This window comes from Nestor notabilis, unplaced genomic scaffold, assembly GCF_000696875.1.
Source record: "Nestor notabilis isolate BGI_N333 unplaced genomic scaffold, ASM69687v1 scaffold7941, whole genome shotgun sequence".
Classification (NCBI taxonomy): domain Eukaryota; kingdom Metazoa; phylum Chordata; class Aves; order Psittaciformes; family Psittacidae; genus Nestor; species Nestor notabilis.
In genome coordinates, this window is record NW_009914188.1 from 16,909 (window position 1) to 32,761 (window position 15,853).

At 35.6% G+C, this 15,853-nt stretch overlaps 1 protein-coding gene across 1 annotated transcript in view; it reads right to left on the reverse strand.

Annotated features, from left to right (window-relative positions):
• Positions 1-295: 295 nt before the first annotated feature.
• The window catches only part of WDR27 (WD repeat domain 27), a gene marked incomplete at both ends in the record, with an annotated part of 50,818 nt that continues 35,260 nt past the window's right edge, over positions 296-15,853 (reverse strand). Inside the window, 2 exons of the mRNA XM_010023528.1 lie at positions 296-394; positions 11,412-11,514. Of these exons, the coding sequence (XP_010021830.1) occupies positions 296-394; positions 11,412-11,514 (202 nt within the window). The remainder of the gene's footprint in view (positions 395-11,411; positions 11,515-15,853) is intronic.

The following is a 15,853-nucleotide window of genomic DNA, read 5'->3' on the forward strand; positions in this document are numbered from 1 at the left end:
AGTCAGGTAATTTGAAGTGGGTGTACATTTTCTCAACATTCAACAAGTACAGTTTTGCAATAGTTCTCATGCCAGAATTCTTCTTTGTAGGCAGTTAGTCAAAGCATTTGTCTCTGTAGCGTGAAGTATTTTGCATGAGTTTATAACTGACACAATAACCACACTGGAAGTAGATGAACAACCCTTACAGCTGCACAGCACTTTGGCAGATAAATAAGAGAGTAGTAAAAAGCAAGCTTACAGTGAAGATTTTACACTTTTTAAATACAAATAGGGGAAAAAAGCTATGACCTACCTGTGGAGATGAGGGACTAAAAGTCACATTGATAACAGATTCTGTGTGTCTCCCCAGTTTTTGTGAAAAAGTGCTTGAACACATTTCATATATGTAAGCCTAAAAAATAGTAAAAAAAAAAAATTATATTTTCATTTTAAAGAAATATATTTTGGAAGAATGAAGTTATAGTATACCAAGACTAAAGATTCAGCCTACAGAGAAGTTAGAAAAATTTCATAATAGCTAAACAGATTGAAAAAGTAACATCTTAGAATTGATTTTCATAATTCAGGATAATTTAGCAAATGCTTAAGTTAATTAAAAAAAAATACTCAGAAAGAGTAATGCAATCTTTTCTCCTTAAATAACAAACATTAGTTACATTCCAAGCAGGCAGGCTAAAAATACATTTTTAAAGGGTGTCCTTCAGAATTTAAACCCTTTTTTTTTAAAGTAGAAATATGTAGCATCTAAAACCAAGGTTTCAAAACCTTGGTTTCTAAATCAAAAAACTCTTAAGTTTGTTGCTACGTTAAATAAAACTTTTCAATCTCTACACAGGTCTTTGCAGTTTTTAATTAAACAGTGTAGAATTCACTAACAGGTCAATAATATTATAAGTGATATGGGTATCAAAAATGAGAAAAGCATACTCCCTGCTTTTTCTCCTCAAAGGAAAAAGAGAAAAGTACTTTCCAAGGAGTACATTAAATTTAGTAGCAAAATAATTATATTCTTTAATGAAAAAGTATGAATGCAAAACTGCATTAAGAAACCAATCCAAAATTCAGTGAAAGTCATAGACATACTGATACTATGAAAACAGTTGGATTGTAGTATTAAATTAGCATTATCCTACATAAATAAAACAGAAAATCTTTCAAAATAAATCCTGTAGTATAAGTCCTTTGCATAAGAAACACTTGCGAGAGTAACATACAGGCATATAGCATTGTTTTAGACTACGCCTTATCTAGTAAAAATAACAATTATTTGCAGGATACAGTCAGACAGTATGCATACACAAGGCATATCAAAAAAGACACATAACATGTATATGCAGACTTATTTTGTACATTATAAATAAAATGTGTCTCTAAAAATAATATTTTGTAAAACATTCAAAAAACAGTCAAATATAACGATCCAAACTTTTCAGTTGCTATAAAAAATTAAAATGTTCCGTTGTCTTTACTAAATCTCTGCAGTTAAGACTATGAACATGGAATTCAGAGCACAGCCTAACATAAATTAATCCACGCTGCATAGACACTATTATGACCATATATTACTCTGTGACACTTTTTTCGTCGATGCCACCCTAAAATTAGTTATCATTCAGAACCAAGGCAGCTGAGCTTCCCCTAGCTGATGGTGAACTACTACTAGATACGTGTCCCAAAAATTTGTGCACTCAACAGATAGTCTTCCAAATTTATTAAAAGATTCACGGACCAGTGCAGGTCCTGAAAAACACTTAATGCCTCCCTCAGAAAACAAATCTTATCAGTCAACTCCAAAGATTCTCCAGTCCAAGGCAGCACTGAAAATACACCAGATAGATAGTCCTCAGTGTCAAATATTCCATTCTTGACCATATTCACTGAGAGGTAAACCAACAGGCCAACTGTAAATCTACTTAATTGCATCCAGTTTATATACCTCACATATGCTGGGTTCAGTCCAAGATATGGAATTAAAACCATCTACTGGCATAAACGAAGTACTTACTTAAAAACAGACAGAAATGTAGGTATCCATTTTTAACCTCTGGATCTTATATAGCATTCCACAAAGATATTGCCATAATAACTGGGAAAGTAGCACAGTTCCCAGTAACATGTTAAAACCATTGCATCCTTCCTAAAAGGATACAGCAAATGCTTGGTAATTGGAAATTCTCCCTTAAAGAGTAAGACCCTCCTCCTTGCTTTTCAAACATCTCAGGAAACTGCTCATAATAATGAGCATTTGATTGCTAGTAATACAAAAGCAGAAATTTTTTTATGTTTGTTTTAAAGCGTATGGCCACACTACAGTGCTATGACTTACACCATTTGGGACATGATCACGGAACAGATAGGTAAGGGGAACCCCAACAAGATAAAAGTGATGTGATGCCACAAAGAAAAGCATTCTGCTGTGTCTATAGACATGAAATTATTTTCTCTGATGGAAAGTACAGAATTAAAAAGAATAGAACTGAATGAGGAAAATACTGGAGATAATTAAATCAAGTCTAGCATTCATAGATTTATGAAACTCCTATTGCAAACAATTATTTACCTTCACAAGCTAATTACTCTGCAATTGCAAGCTTTTTGAATGCCTGCATCGGTCCTTCTGCATATACTAAGACCAGTCTTTGGCAGAGAGGTATAGGCATCAGACAGCATTATGCTTTCTGTCACTCACCATCTTTTCTCTTTCTGGCCCCAAATTGCCTTACTTTTACTTTTGAAGCCTATTTTCCTCCCTCCTTTTCATGAAATAAGGCACAAAGAAGAGGGAAAGTCAAGGACAGTGAGAGTCAAAGCACAAAATGCTTTGAATCACAAATCTACAATGCCTTCCAGCAATTTCTGAGCTAAGAAGAAACATGGCTTCATGTTTTAACCAAGTGAACATACCACAAAGAGACATGGTTAGTGAAGCTGAAATTTTTCCATCCTAATCTAGTGGCTTATAGACCTTTGCCAAACATATCCAATAAAAATTAATTTTCCATTCCAGGTTCTCAGTTTAATTTGGGGAGAAGCACATTCAATTTTGGCTTAATCTCTATGTCCCCACTCCTCTCTGTAAAGTAGATGTGATAATGTTTCACTGTTGATTTTTTTTTCAAGACAAATCAAATGTTTGTGAAACCCAGGTATTCTAGTAATTTATGCTCTTCCACACAGTTCCTAATTCAACCATTTGGCTCATATCTTTCTTTCAAAAAATGCTATGAAGCAGTTGTGCAGCTTCAGTAGAATCTAGCAAGTGTGTATTCAGTTGTTGAAAAAGAGATGATACCTAATTACACTTCTCTAACTAAAAAGCATTGAAACTCTTACAGAAATTATTTCAAGCCCTGAGATAGAGGTCAGGCCGGGATGCAGCACTCCTTTGAATCACCACATTGTTTAACAAGATTCACTCAGTCAGAGAAAAATTATGACAAGGAAGTACAGAGAGAAGCCCACCTGTAGCTAACCACAGAAGCATTCATCAGCTAGACAAAACACACAGAACATGGCTGAGAACACAACTTTCCCATTGTACTTTATTCATACAATTCTATCCTAACAGAACTAGTGTTAGGCTTCTTTCTGATACTGAATTTCTAGCCCTATAAAACTTAAATATTTAGGGGGGGGTGGTTCAGCTTAACCAAAAAAAAGTGGCAGATTCCCTACCTACATCCCAGAATAGTTAATTATGTAGTTGCAGCTAACATCTCTTCCAATTATGGTGGCTTTAAGGAAAGTATAGCAAACATTTTAAACCAGAGAAATCTTGACATGTAACACAATAAAATGTGATTAGAAGAAAAACATCACCATTAAAAAGTATGTAAAATCAGCTTCTATTTAAGTAACTCTGGTCACAGATATTTAAGCTAGCCAGTGATAGTCTAAATTCTGAGAATAAAAGTTAACTTGGTGCAAGATTGAAAATAAACTTTTCAGTAAATTTATTTTTATCTTCAATAAGGGAAAAAAAAAAAGAAATTGTATTTTAACAGAAATTACATTCAGGTATTCATAAGAGGTGGAATAACTCCAGTATAAACATTCTCCTACTGTAGGCTGCCATCAGTGTAGTTCTACTACATTTTGAAGTCATTCAAATTGGTTTTCAATTCTATACTTACTAAATTTTTTTTTAGCATATTCTTCTTTACAAAAGAAAACATAAAGAACAGTAAGTGAATTATAAATGATACCATAACACTAGCCACAGAAGAAAAAAAATAAAGTTGAAAATAATAATTCAATGACAGAGGAAGAACAGATTTTCAGCAAACCAAATGTAATAAAAAAGAAAGCAAACCAGTCTAGGAAGTAGTCAGCAATCCCCAAAATGCATATGTGCACATAATCTGTTATAGACTGTAGCCAAAGTCAATCCCTTTTTTTTATATTAAGACCAATTTCTTGTAATAAAAATACTGCTTCAGTAGATATTGGTATTTCCTTTCCATTTCTGTCCAAGGGTCAGCCAAAAGGAAAAATCGTTTACCTGTATCAATAGCTTCCAAACAAGTTTCCTGCACCTATAACCACATACATACTTGTGTTTCTTTTCACTTCAAGTTTGAAGAAAATTTGAAGTAGTCAGTTTTCATTAACCCACAGTGTAAGAGTATATTTAGCACCTTACATATATAGACAAACTTGTGCTTTCTTCTTTAAATTTGTAGTAACAGACAAGGAAGAAGGGTGAAGGTCCCTCCTTAAGGGGAAGGATCTGTATCAAAATGGAAAACTACTTAATTCTACTGTACTGGTAGAGAGGCTGTGCTATATAAATTGACTCCTTATCTGCAGAGTTTCACTAGAAATTTTTTCCACTGTTTCTTATACTCTGTCTTCAAATGAAACTTGTCCCCATCTGTTCCCACTGCCCCCTAGTCCAGTCCATTGCTATATGCATTTGAGTTAAACTACTTGCACTCCTATTCCCTCTTAAGAAGGGAAAGAAATGGAAAGAAATCATAGAACCACAGAATCATAGAATGGTTCGGGTTGGAAAGGACCTTCAGATCATCTAGTTCTCACCCCCCTGACATGGGCAGGGATGCCTCTACCCCAGACCATGTTACCCAAGGCTCTGTCCAGCCTGGCCTTAAACACTGCCAAGGATGGAGCATTTATCACTTCTTTGGGCAACCTGTTCCAGTGCCTCACCACCCTCACTATAAAGAACTTCTTCCTTATATCTAACCTGAACTTCCCCTGTTTAGGTTTAAACCCATTACCCCTCGTCTTAAATCAATCAAAGAGAAACACTGAAAGCATAACAGAAAAATTCTCCTTTTTATCAGCTTTTTCACAGGGACCAGAAAAGCAACAGCACTTTCATAAAAAGACATTTGTAACTGCTGTGGCTTTAAATTGGAGCACATATTTTACAAACAAATCAGAGAAAAAAATAAAAGGAAAAAAAAAAAGAGAGACAAATTAGGTATCCAGGATACCTAATTTGACTTTACACAAATAAAACTTTTTTTTCTTCAGAAATTTTGCATCGATTAGCCAGCCATCCCTTTCCTACAATTATTTCTACTAATATTTCATATGAGCTACAGAAGATGGAAGCTTTAAAGCCTCTTGATAGAAAAATAAGTAAATAATTTTACTTACACTTTTATGAAAAGATATCTGGATTCACTAATAAGGCATTAGTCTCCATTTGCCTTCATTAATTCCAGCAAACCTGATGCACACTCCCACACTACGTGATATAATTGTTTGGCTTGCACTCCACCACCATCCCCTGTTTACACTGGGGCACATCTCCCACTGAACCACGTATTTTTCCTCAATCTCAAGGCGAAAAAGCACCTGAACTACTTATACTAAAATAAAAAATAACAATCAGCCTGAAGCAGACACCCAGCATGGAAAGTTTCAACCCAAAATGTTCTCAATTATAAGCAACTGAAAACAGAATTATAGTGGAAAGTGTTAGACTATGGTAACTATAGGCATCAGTGCCAAACCCACACATAATAAAACAGATTTCACAAGTATCCTAAGCACTGATTAACGTTCTTCGGTCCCAAGATATCTTATACACTTGCCACATGGTAGCATGGAAAGTCTATTCAACTCTCTCACCAAAATGTTGACTACAGTATGCCCTCTGAGAGGTCCTTCCCCTTCTAAATGCCACTCGTGAAGGCTTTTTCTGGTAGTCACAGGAAACTGCCCACTACACTATGATCCAAGTTTCCATCTGTGTTCTTTCAACATAACCACAAAAGGAGTAAGTGAATATTAATAATGCTTTTTATTATTAAAAAGCTAATATTATCAAGATTGGTCATCTTTCAAGTTGCAGGGGATACTTTTCAATTTGATCAGTGTGCTGGCAATTATAGTTAATGTAGTTTCAATTTTCCTTACTAAAAATAGATTACATAAACCAATCTAAACCATATCTCTGTAACCCACCCTTCTTAGAAGCTTCAAATTTATATTTTTATTGATTTTACTTTCTATATAATTAGCCAATTTCAAAGCCTCATGTATATGGCTGGTTTTACTTACCTGCCTGTGGAATTTGTGTAGCACTAAACACTGTTGTGTTTACTTTTGTTGATTTTACTTTTACAACATACTTAGGTTTGGCAGAGTGCAGAATTATTACTTGAAGATTTTGTTCTAAGGAAACAGAAAACTTCACTTCTCATTATGAAGCAGCATAGTTGGATTACACAAACTCTGGACATGCCTCTTTTCTGACTGCTGCTAAAACTCTTTTCTCTATTAACTGAACCAATAATTGCATTCCTTGTTTGTGTACGGCAAGATTCACATGATGCAGAGGGTCTTCATTCAGATCTTCAGGTATAATAGGGAATTTCATTAGCTTTACAAAGGATAGCCCCATCTTAATAAATTTGCAAGCACAATTCAATCAACTTGTAGATTTATAGGCATATGTACCAATGACACAAAATTCAACAATTCAAAGTTGTAGAGTAGGACGTGTACATATAGAAAACACAAGCCCGCTGGGTATAAATCTATACATATCTACTTTTGGCACCTCACTGCTACATGCATTCCAAAATGAAACTCGGGTATTCATACCTGCTTTGGCTTCCTGTTTTACCCACATTTGAATATGGGCTATTTTCTATAAAATTGTTTTTCTTTAGCGAAAAGGCTAATTTCTCATACTTTCACTCAGCTCTCAAAAGTATTACCAGAATTAAAGGTTAACATAGTAACACACTGCAGCCTCATAAAATTCAGTTTAACAGGCCACTAGAAAAAAGATGTTCTGTAGTGGTTAAATATGCACACATCCACAGCCAGCAGAAAATCCTCCCATAATTTCAACTGCCAGTCTGTTTTCTTGATGGTCACTTCAGAGGTGTAGAGGCTTAGATAAAGCAATAGTCCAAATTGACCAAGAAGCAAATAAGAACAGCTGATGTACGCATGCTCACATAATATCATGGTTCATAAAACAAACTACCCAGGCTAAGATTTTTAATCATCTCCAAAGATATACCCAAGAGACAACCAAGTAACGGCACACTGTAAAGTCATGACTGTATTAATAAGAAATCAATGTTTATCTCTTCCCTCCTAGGATAATAGGTCTAAGAGACAACCACAATACCAAAAAATCCAAGAAACTGAGGTTCAAGAATAACACAAAGTTGTGTTCTTCTTTGGCAAGGGATAGATTTTCTCCAGCTGGCAGAGAGGTATTCGCAGTGTCTGTCGTTCATTTTCTGCCATGGATTTCCTTCTGCCAAGCAATGTCAGTCCTAGTTTTTCCACAGTAAACATTACTAATGCTATTTTCTCCAGATGTTTTCTCTTAAGGCCTATCTTAGTTAAACAATATGGACATATGAAATAAAACTTGAGCAATATATCATTGGGATACCAACGACTCTGAAAACCAAAATACCCCAGATAGTCCCCAACACTGCTTCATACAATACATTCTGATCTGCAAGCCCTCTGGTATGAAGTGTAGACCAAGACAATATATATGACAACACCACTATCAGACATTTCTAAAAGTAATTTTCCACTAAAGAAAATATCCTCATAGTTTTCCAAACCCTGTATTAAAGTCAACACTACAGCACACTCTATTGTATCAGAGGGAAAGTAATAAAGATATTATGTGATTTGAGACACTGAATAATGAGACAACTAAATAAATATATGGTAGAAAAATATTAAAATATATTGCTCAGTAGGACTAACATTCTATTTGGAATATCAGCCCCTGTAACTATTTTAAACGAAGGTGTTAACTGTAAACAAATTCTACAGTTTGCATTATGCCAGATGCAGAACCTTGTATATGAAAACAACTGAGTCTGCAAGCACTATCAGGTCCAGGCTTGCATCCAGCCAGAACTCACAAGTTTGCAGAATTCTTTGGACATGTCCTCTGACTAGTATGTTTTCAGCATCACTTGCATAATAGAAATTTACTTTAAAAACAATTGTGTCCAGATGTTAATGTTCAGGGATTAACAAGTGGCTAGAACTCTATAGTGTTACGTATAAGCACCAAATTGCCTTATCCTGTCTCCTGTTACTTCTTTCAGTGTTGATGCCCTCTGAAGAAGAAGAAACGGTCTTCTTACTCTCTAGCTTTGGTGCCTTCACAGTTAGAAAGTATAAATTTAATCCTGGATTTAGAATGTGTTCCAAAGACAGTGTTGTAGGCAAAATCATATACTTTGATGAAAAGCATAAATAAAATGGAAGACAATTGCATACATTACCTGTTATACTCAAAAACTTCTGGGCTTGCAATATGGGTCAGTCAGTGTGAACTGTAAGGCCAGGCTTTGAGATTTGACGTGGACACAGTTTTATGTCAGCAAATTCCATTTCAGCACTAGGGTCAAATATGCCGCTTAAAGACTACAGTTCAAAGAGAGCTAGCAAGAATGAATATGAAAACAACAAAAGAGCCAAATCTTTATTTCTGTATTCCCTACTTTATTTCTGGAAACTTGGAATTTATTCAGAGAACCCTAAGGTCTTCAGAGACAGAAATGAAGAACCTAATTAGATATGAAGTAAAACAGCTAACTAGAACTACAAGGAGCACAGGAGTTTAGCAATTTCTATTTTTTAAAATAGCATTTAGCACCCTCCAGATATTTTTGTCCTTTTACACTAAGATTGCTTTGGCCAACAAATGTTTAGGTAAACATAATTGTATAGAGCCCAGGAAAATAGAAATCTAAATCAAGTTAGAGTATTTTTCCAGCATCCTTAGTACTATTGTCTGATAAAGAGAAACTTCACTCTGCCCTTTTGTAAAATGGTTAGAAATGAAAATATTATGTGTGTTCAGTCAAGAAAATGACAATTTATGTCATTTGTAACCTTAGGCTATTTACGATGAAGAGAAGATATTAGAAATGTCAACTTTCTCTGTTTTCTAATCACAATGAATTATGGAAAGGATAATCACAGTTCAAAGCCAGAATACTGCAGGTACCTGCTTTGATCATACTGTCAGGACCTACACGTGTCTTGACAAAGGTTCTCTTAAAGAACTTGTAGTAATTAGTTAGGGGAACACTTTTGACATATGAATTACAATATGTACAAATCTCATACTAACACACACAAAAGCACTTCAAATAAAAACAAGTGGCTACTTCAGCCACACAGAAGCTGTACCAAGCTGTTCTCATATAATATAGGTCATCTACTTTGTAAGTAGAGAAAAAGGCAGACAGAATTTACATCTGTTTGTTTACAACAGCATATTTCAGTTTATTAGTTTAGCGATATGAATGAACTATTCAGTGCCATGTTCAATTTTCTTTTTCGATAGGAAAACACAAAAGTGCATCCAGTCTCAACATTTTAAAGAGAAACGTCTGAAAATGCCCTTAAACTGTATTTTGTCCTAACAGTACAGTTGTAGCAAGAGTCTGAAACTTGGCTCTGTTTTCCTAAGGGGACAACAACAAGAACAATGAAAGTTCTCTACAGACATATGATGCAAATTATGCAAAATTCCAACCCAGGAGCCATACTAAAAAGTATTGACTGGCACTGTGCCCACCAGGGACCACATGCCAACTGAAGCACGATGCAGTCCAGCTATTCAGCTTCCTATGACAAGCAACCAAGTGCCAAGAATTTGGAGTAATGGCAAAATCAAGCTTTATGCCTTTCTTTTCTTGTATCAGCAGTAATTCCAAATAACCTTAATGCAAGAGAGGAGACAGAAGGTCTTGTGACTGCACCTCTTTATATGAATAAAAATCAAATTTAATTAGTAATTATATCATACATGTCATGAGCTGAGATCAATATTAGATGCATTTTGTTTCACAAAGCAAGCAAAAAGCCTTTCTTTTGTATTTCAAACTACATTTTGAAATGCATATTACCAAAAAACGTGAAAAAACTATTTTATCATGGAAATGTCAAGAACACATTAGGCATTGCCAAACCTCTAGCAATATGCCAATAAAATCTCTAATCTTCACACATGATTTGAGCCAGTATTTCAAAACTATCCACAACAGTAAATTCCTCTTGTTTTGAATTTGCAGAAATTCAAAACAGACCAGAAACCCTGTGACATGGTCCTGGTGAGTCACCTAGAAATACCTAGAAGTTAAACAGCTTTCCTACCCAGCTGTTTTGAAAGGATGCATTTACAATGAACCCAACCCCAGCACAATTTCAAAGACCTATACTACAAGCTAGCAGTCATCTACCTCTTAGCAAACACCAAGAAATTGTGGCAACAATGCAGGACTTACTTACTGAATTAAAACTAGGTGCATAGTCAAAAAGGTAGTAATACACTTTTACTCAGGACTCTTTGCTGAGTGTAATAATTTAAATACAGTTGACATTGAATGAGAAGAGAACCTGTCTGGGGAGGAAATACACACATAAAATTACACTGTGAATTATGAAAAGTTCTAATTACAGTTGATTGACTTTTCATTTTGTATTCAGCTGACTGGTTCATACAAAACCAGTAATGAAAGAGTCATCATGCTGCATTTGGGAGCTTAAGTAAAATAATGTGTAGTTGCTCCATAGTTCCTTAGTGGTCGGATATGTACACACTACATAAAGCTGTGCTACAGCTGTACCGTTCCCATCTTTGATGGTACGTGACAATTCAGAGTCAAGCACTACAAAAACATCCAGAAACAAGCTTTTAACAATTACTTTGAACACAAAGATTTGGTTGTTCAGGGATTTTTCAGGCAAAATAAAGAACATACATATCAAGAATCATATATAACTGCTACATAAAAACGAAGGATATGAAAGCGTAATAAACCTGTTTTACAATAAGCTGAATCCTAGAAACATGCATAAAAAGACCCCTTTGCATACAGTATGAGTAGCTCCTATAGCTTAGGAGGAAAATAAGGAAAAACATTACTTACGCATTTGTCATCTGATCCACTGGCTATAAACCGTCCACAAGGAGACACTGCAATTCCACATGGATAGCAGCGGCTACTGTGCCCTTCAAAACGACGTTCACACCTTCAGAGAAATTTCAGTCTCATTAACACTAACTGAAAACTCGCTCTTTACTGCCATTTTCAAGAAATGCTGCTGAAGTCTCATCCATTTTTCTTAGTCTACAAACTTACTGAGGCAAATTCGCAACTTAAGTTTTAAACATCTCTACAGTAGGATTCTGACAAAACTGAAAGTCATTAAAGAATATTAATGACTAAAACCAAAATGAACACACAAAACTACCCCAGGAAAATGCCCATAACCATGCTTGGGTGTTGTTTAGTTTACAAAGATAGAAAAATCATTCCCATTTAGAAATGGGAAGCTGCAATGCCTACCATTAAGTTACCACTAGTTAGCCATCACAGCGGGCAAAGCCAAACTCCCCTGTATTAAGAGGACGGTGCTGTGAAAGCCAGTCTGCTCTCTGACACTATAGAAATCTCCCTTGAGTAATTTATAATATCAAATGAAAATCCAGTATGTGGAATCATAACATAAATAATTATTGCTTGCTTTTCTTATACCCAAATCTGGATATTAAATCTGTGTTACTCTATTTACATTCCTATTCCATGCTCTAATTTATTTGATCTTGTAAATTCAAGAAAGGCACTATACAAATGACAATCAAACTGATAAATCTAGCTATCTACCCTACAGCTGTAGATAACTTCTTACCTACCTGTGTTAATATAGTCTAAAGGAATGAATGCATTTAAATTTAATGAAAGGAATTAATTTCCTACTTTTCATGTTAATATTGCAAGGTAGTATTGTGGAGTAACTTCTTGATAGCTGAGCACACTTGAAACATTTAAAACTAATGTTTTTAATAAAATGAAGATTAATATCCATCTAAAAAAATCCATGGTTGTAAAGATAGCTTTGTAGTCACTACAAAACTAAGGAAAAAAGCAGTATTTAGAGTTACTTCTATGTTAAAAGACACTTTAATACAAGTTTCAACCACATTCAAAATTATCATTTACATATGAATATCTCCTTTCAGAGCTTTATTTTTGTAGCCATGAGGTATCATTTCAAAACAGACATAATAATCTGTATTCTTCTTTTGCCTTTATTATGAATGTCATCAATGTGCCCTTCTCCTTACAAAACAAACTGATATACTTCACCATAATGCAGCTGTCACACATTCATTTTTTTTATGTATGCTAGGTCCAGGAACGAATCTGAGAGAGTAATATCTCCTGCCAACACCTGTGATACACACATTTTCCTGGCCAGTGAAATCACAGATGCTGTGTTAATTCAATTGACTGAATCCATATGCAGGAATCTCTAAATTTTTATACCACGTTGTTCTGTTTTAGACACACATGTATATGTAAGAATGCACTGAATGCTAAGTTGATTTTGCTCACCCAGGTGAAACAGGCACACTTCAACAAAAACATTATGAAAAATCCAATGGGTATCATGTAGTAAAGCATAAAAAAGGACACATCATTTTACAGAGTCTAATTCTGAACTTTCACTGCTAGTACACATTTGGCTTAATTTCTGTAACTAAACTACTAATATCAATCGACAATTTGAGTATAAAGTATACTTTCATCTCAGACTAGTTCTACACTAAAACTGTGGAAGAGAACACTACAGTTCAGAGAAGTAACTTATAAAGACAGTCAATTACTGTGACTAAAATGTAAAAACAATTCTTTAACTTCAGTTCGCACATAGGCTCTTGCATGAATATTCAGGGACTTAGAATAACCAATGGCTGCATTTGGCCATGGAATAACCTACTTTCATTCAAGCTTCCTACTGACACTAAAGTAGGATATTAGCTACCTCGGTCTCCTCTCAAATGCAGCATTCTAACATATACAGCTCCAAAGTTTAGGCAATGTATGACAAGCCAGGGAATACGTATGTGATTTATACTTTCAAAGAACCACACTTTTTGGAAGATAATTTAAGAGAAAACATAAAGGGTAGCACATGCTTCCCATATCACAGCTATCAAAGAATCATGTAATGATTGAGGTTGGAAGGCACCTCCGGAGGTCATCTCATCCAACCTCCCTCCCAACCTAGACTGCTACTGAGGACTGGGTCTGGACAGGTTTTTAATAACTCCAAGGTGCAAAACTCACCAACTATACTGGGCTACCTGTGCCAGTGCTCAGTTTTTCAGGAAATGTTTTTCAAAATTAGTTGTTCCATCACCTTCCCAGGCACCAAGGTGAAACTGACCAGTCCATAGTTGCCCAGGATCTTCTTCTTGGCCTTTCTGAAGATAGGAGTGACATCTACTTTCTTTCAGTCTGCAGATACCTCTGATCACCATGATCTTTCGAAGATAATTGAGAATGGACTCACAATGACAGCAGCCATCAATGAGCTGAAGGCAGGTTTTGAAGAAGGCTGAGGTAGGCTCTTTTCAGTGGCACCCAGTGACAGGACAAGAAGCAATGGACAAAAATTGAAATACAGGAGGTCCAGTCGTAGCATCAGGAAACACTTTCTTACTGTGAGGGTGACTGAGCACTGGCACAGGTAACTCAGAGATTGTAGAATCTCTGTTCTTAGAGATATTCAAGGGCTATCTGGGTATGGTGGCAGACGAACAGCTGCAGGGAGCCCTGCTTGATGAGGGAAGTTAGACAAGATGACCTCCAAAGGTGCCTTCCAACCCCCATCATTATGTAATTTTGTGATTAAGCAGCAAAGGTGTTATTGTAACTTTGGGCAAGTCTTTCTTTCAAATAACTTAAGCAGAAATAAAAATGAAACATGATGTGTATCATCTGTCAGCTGTTCCCCTTTGTGGTCTGATGTGGCATTACAAGATTTTGCCCTCAGGCTCCCACCAAATATTCATTGTATAAAGTAGATCTCTCCCACATCTTAGTCTCAAACATGGGTTTTTTTATTGTCTTTGCCAGAGTCCCAGTTGCACTACTTGTAAATTTCAGAGTAGCCCCCAAATTAAAGCCCTTTTCAGTGTCTTTTCTCACTGTCACATGTGGACAAATTCCATAGAAATGTTTGAAGGAAAAGTTTCTTTTTAATCTTACGCTTGTAACATTCAACGGCATCCCATGAAAGAAATTTCCTCATAAGAAAAATAAACAAAATTCATATATCCTCTGTCCCTCCTGAATATGCCTTCAGGATCACTGTTACATAGAGCACTGGCCAACAAGACTAGTTCTCAGTGTTTAAGACCTTGTTCTCAAGGCCTGTAAAAACTAACTTTCTCAATGAGGTGTTTCTTCTTCACAGAATAGTCGCCTAATAAATCACTGCAAACAACTTCCTTTCATAGGAGTTTGACTCCTCCGCATTTCTGACCAATAACTCAATTACTCCACCTAGAAAGAGACGTGTAAGAACTAACAGGATTCCAGTGCTTTCACTGGTCTTTTCACTGCTATACCACAGCAATATTAAAAACAATGTCTGAGTGACAAGACAGTGACACTCTTCCTGAGCTAGTATGGTCGTAGTAATAACTAACATCCTGGGTTCTATTTTCTTAATTGTTTTCCTGTTCAACTTTTCCATTATAATCAGGATGTGTGCATTTCAAGTATAGCTACAGCCCCACCCCATCAAAACCCTGCTTTAAAAAGACATTTAAAAAATTGATTCCAATTAAACTTTCCACAGAATCCAGCAGAAACTTTGTTATGCAATTAACTCCAGATACCTCCAGGATATCTGGAGCAATGGAAAAAAAGTGGATAAAATAGCTTAGAATAAATAGATATTATGTATATAATTTTAGCTTATTCTAGGAGTTCTCTTATTTCAAGCTTTTTTTTTTTCCCCCTGTTATTTTTTAAGTAGCAACAGGTGGTGATTGAACTTATTTTGGATTTTGCAAGCTTTACGTAGCCAACTGGCATGCTGTCCAGCCTCCTAAGAATGCTTCTCTGGTCAGAGCTTTTCAGGGGTTACCATGACAAACATCTGGTAATTGCATGGGACAACAAACAGCCAAGTTTTCCCTATGTTCTCCATTGTACAGCTTCTAGTCCACATTCCAAAATATGTATCTTTTTATGTTGCAAACAAGTTGCAGAATATTAGGGAAAAAAAAAAGTAACATGTTTTTTGTCTCTGTAAGAAAAGGATACTGGAATGGTGTACATCTTTACAAAATACTCTCACAGATAAGTCTGTTTCATTCTACTTGCTGCATTAAAAAAAATAACTTGACAGCAAACCAAAGTTTTCTCTTTTTTTCAACCAGCTTTCCTTGTATTCTACTGCTTTGTCCTAGTGTTCTGGTAGTTGTTCAGAGACCCTTCAGTACTAGCAGTTCCACTGAGGCTTTACAAAATCCAAGTATAACTTGACAGCTGTAGAAGCTCTGTGAAACACA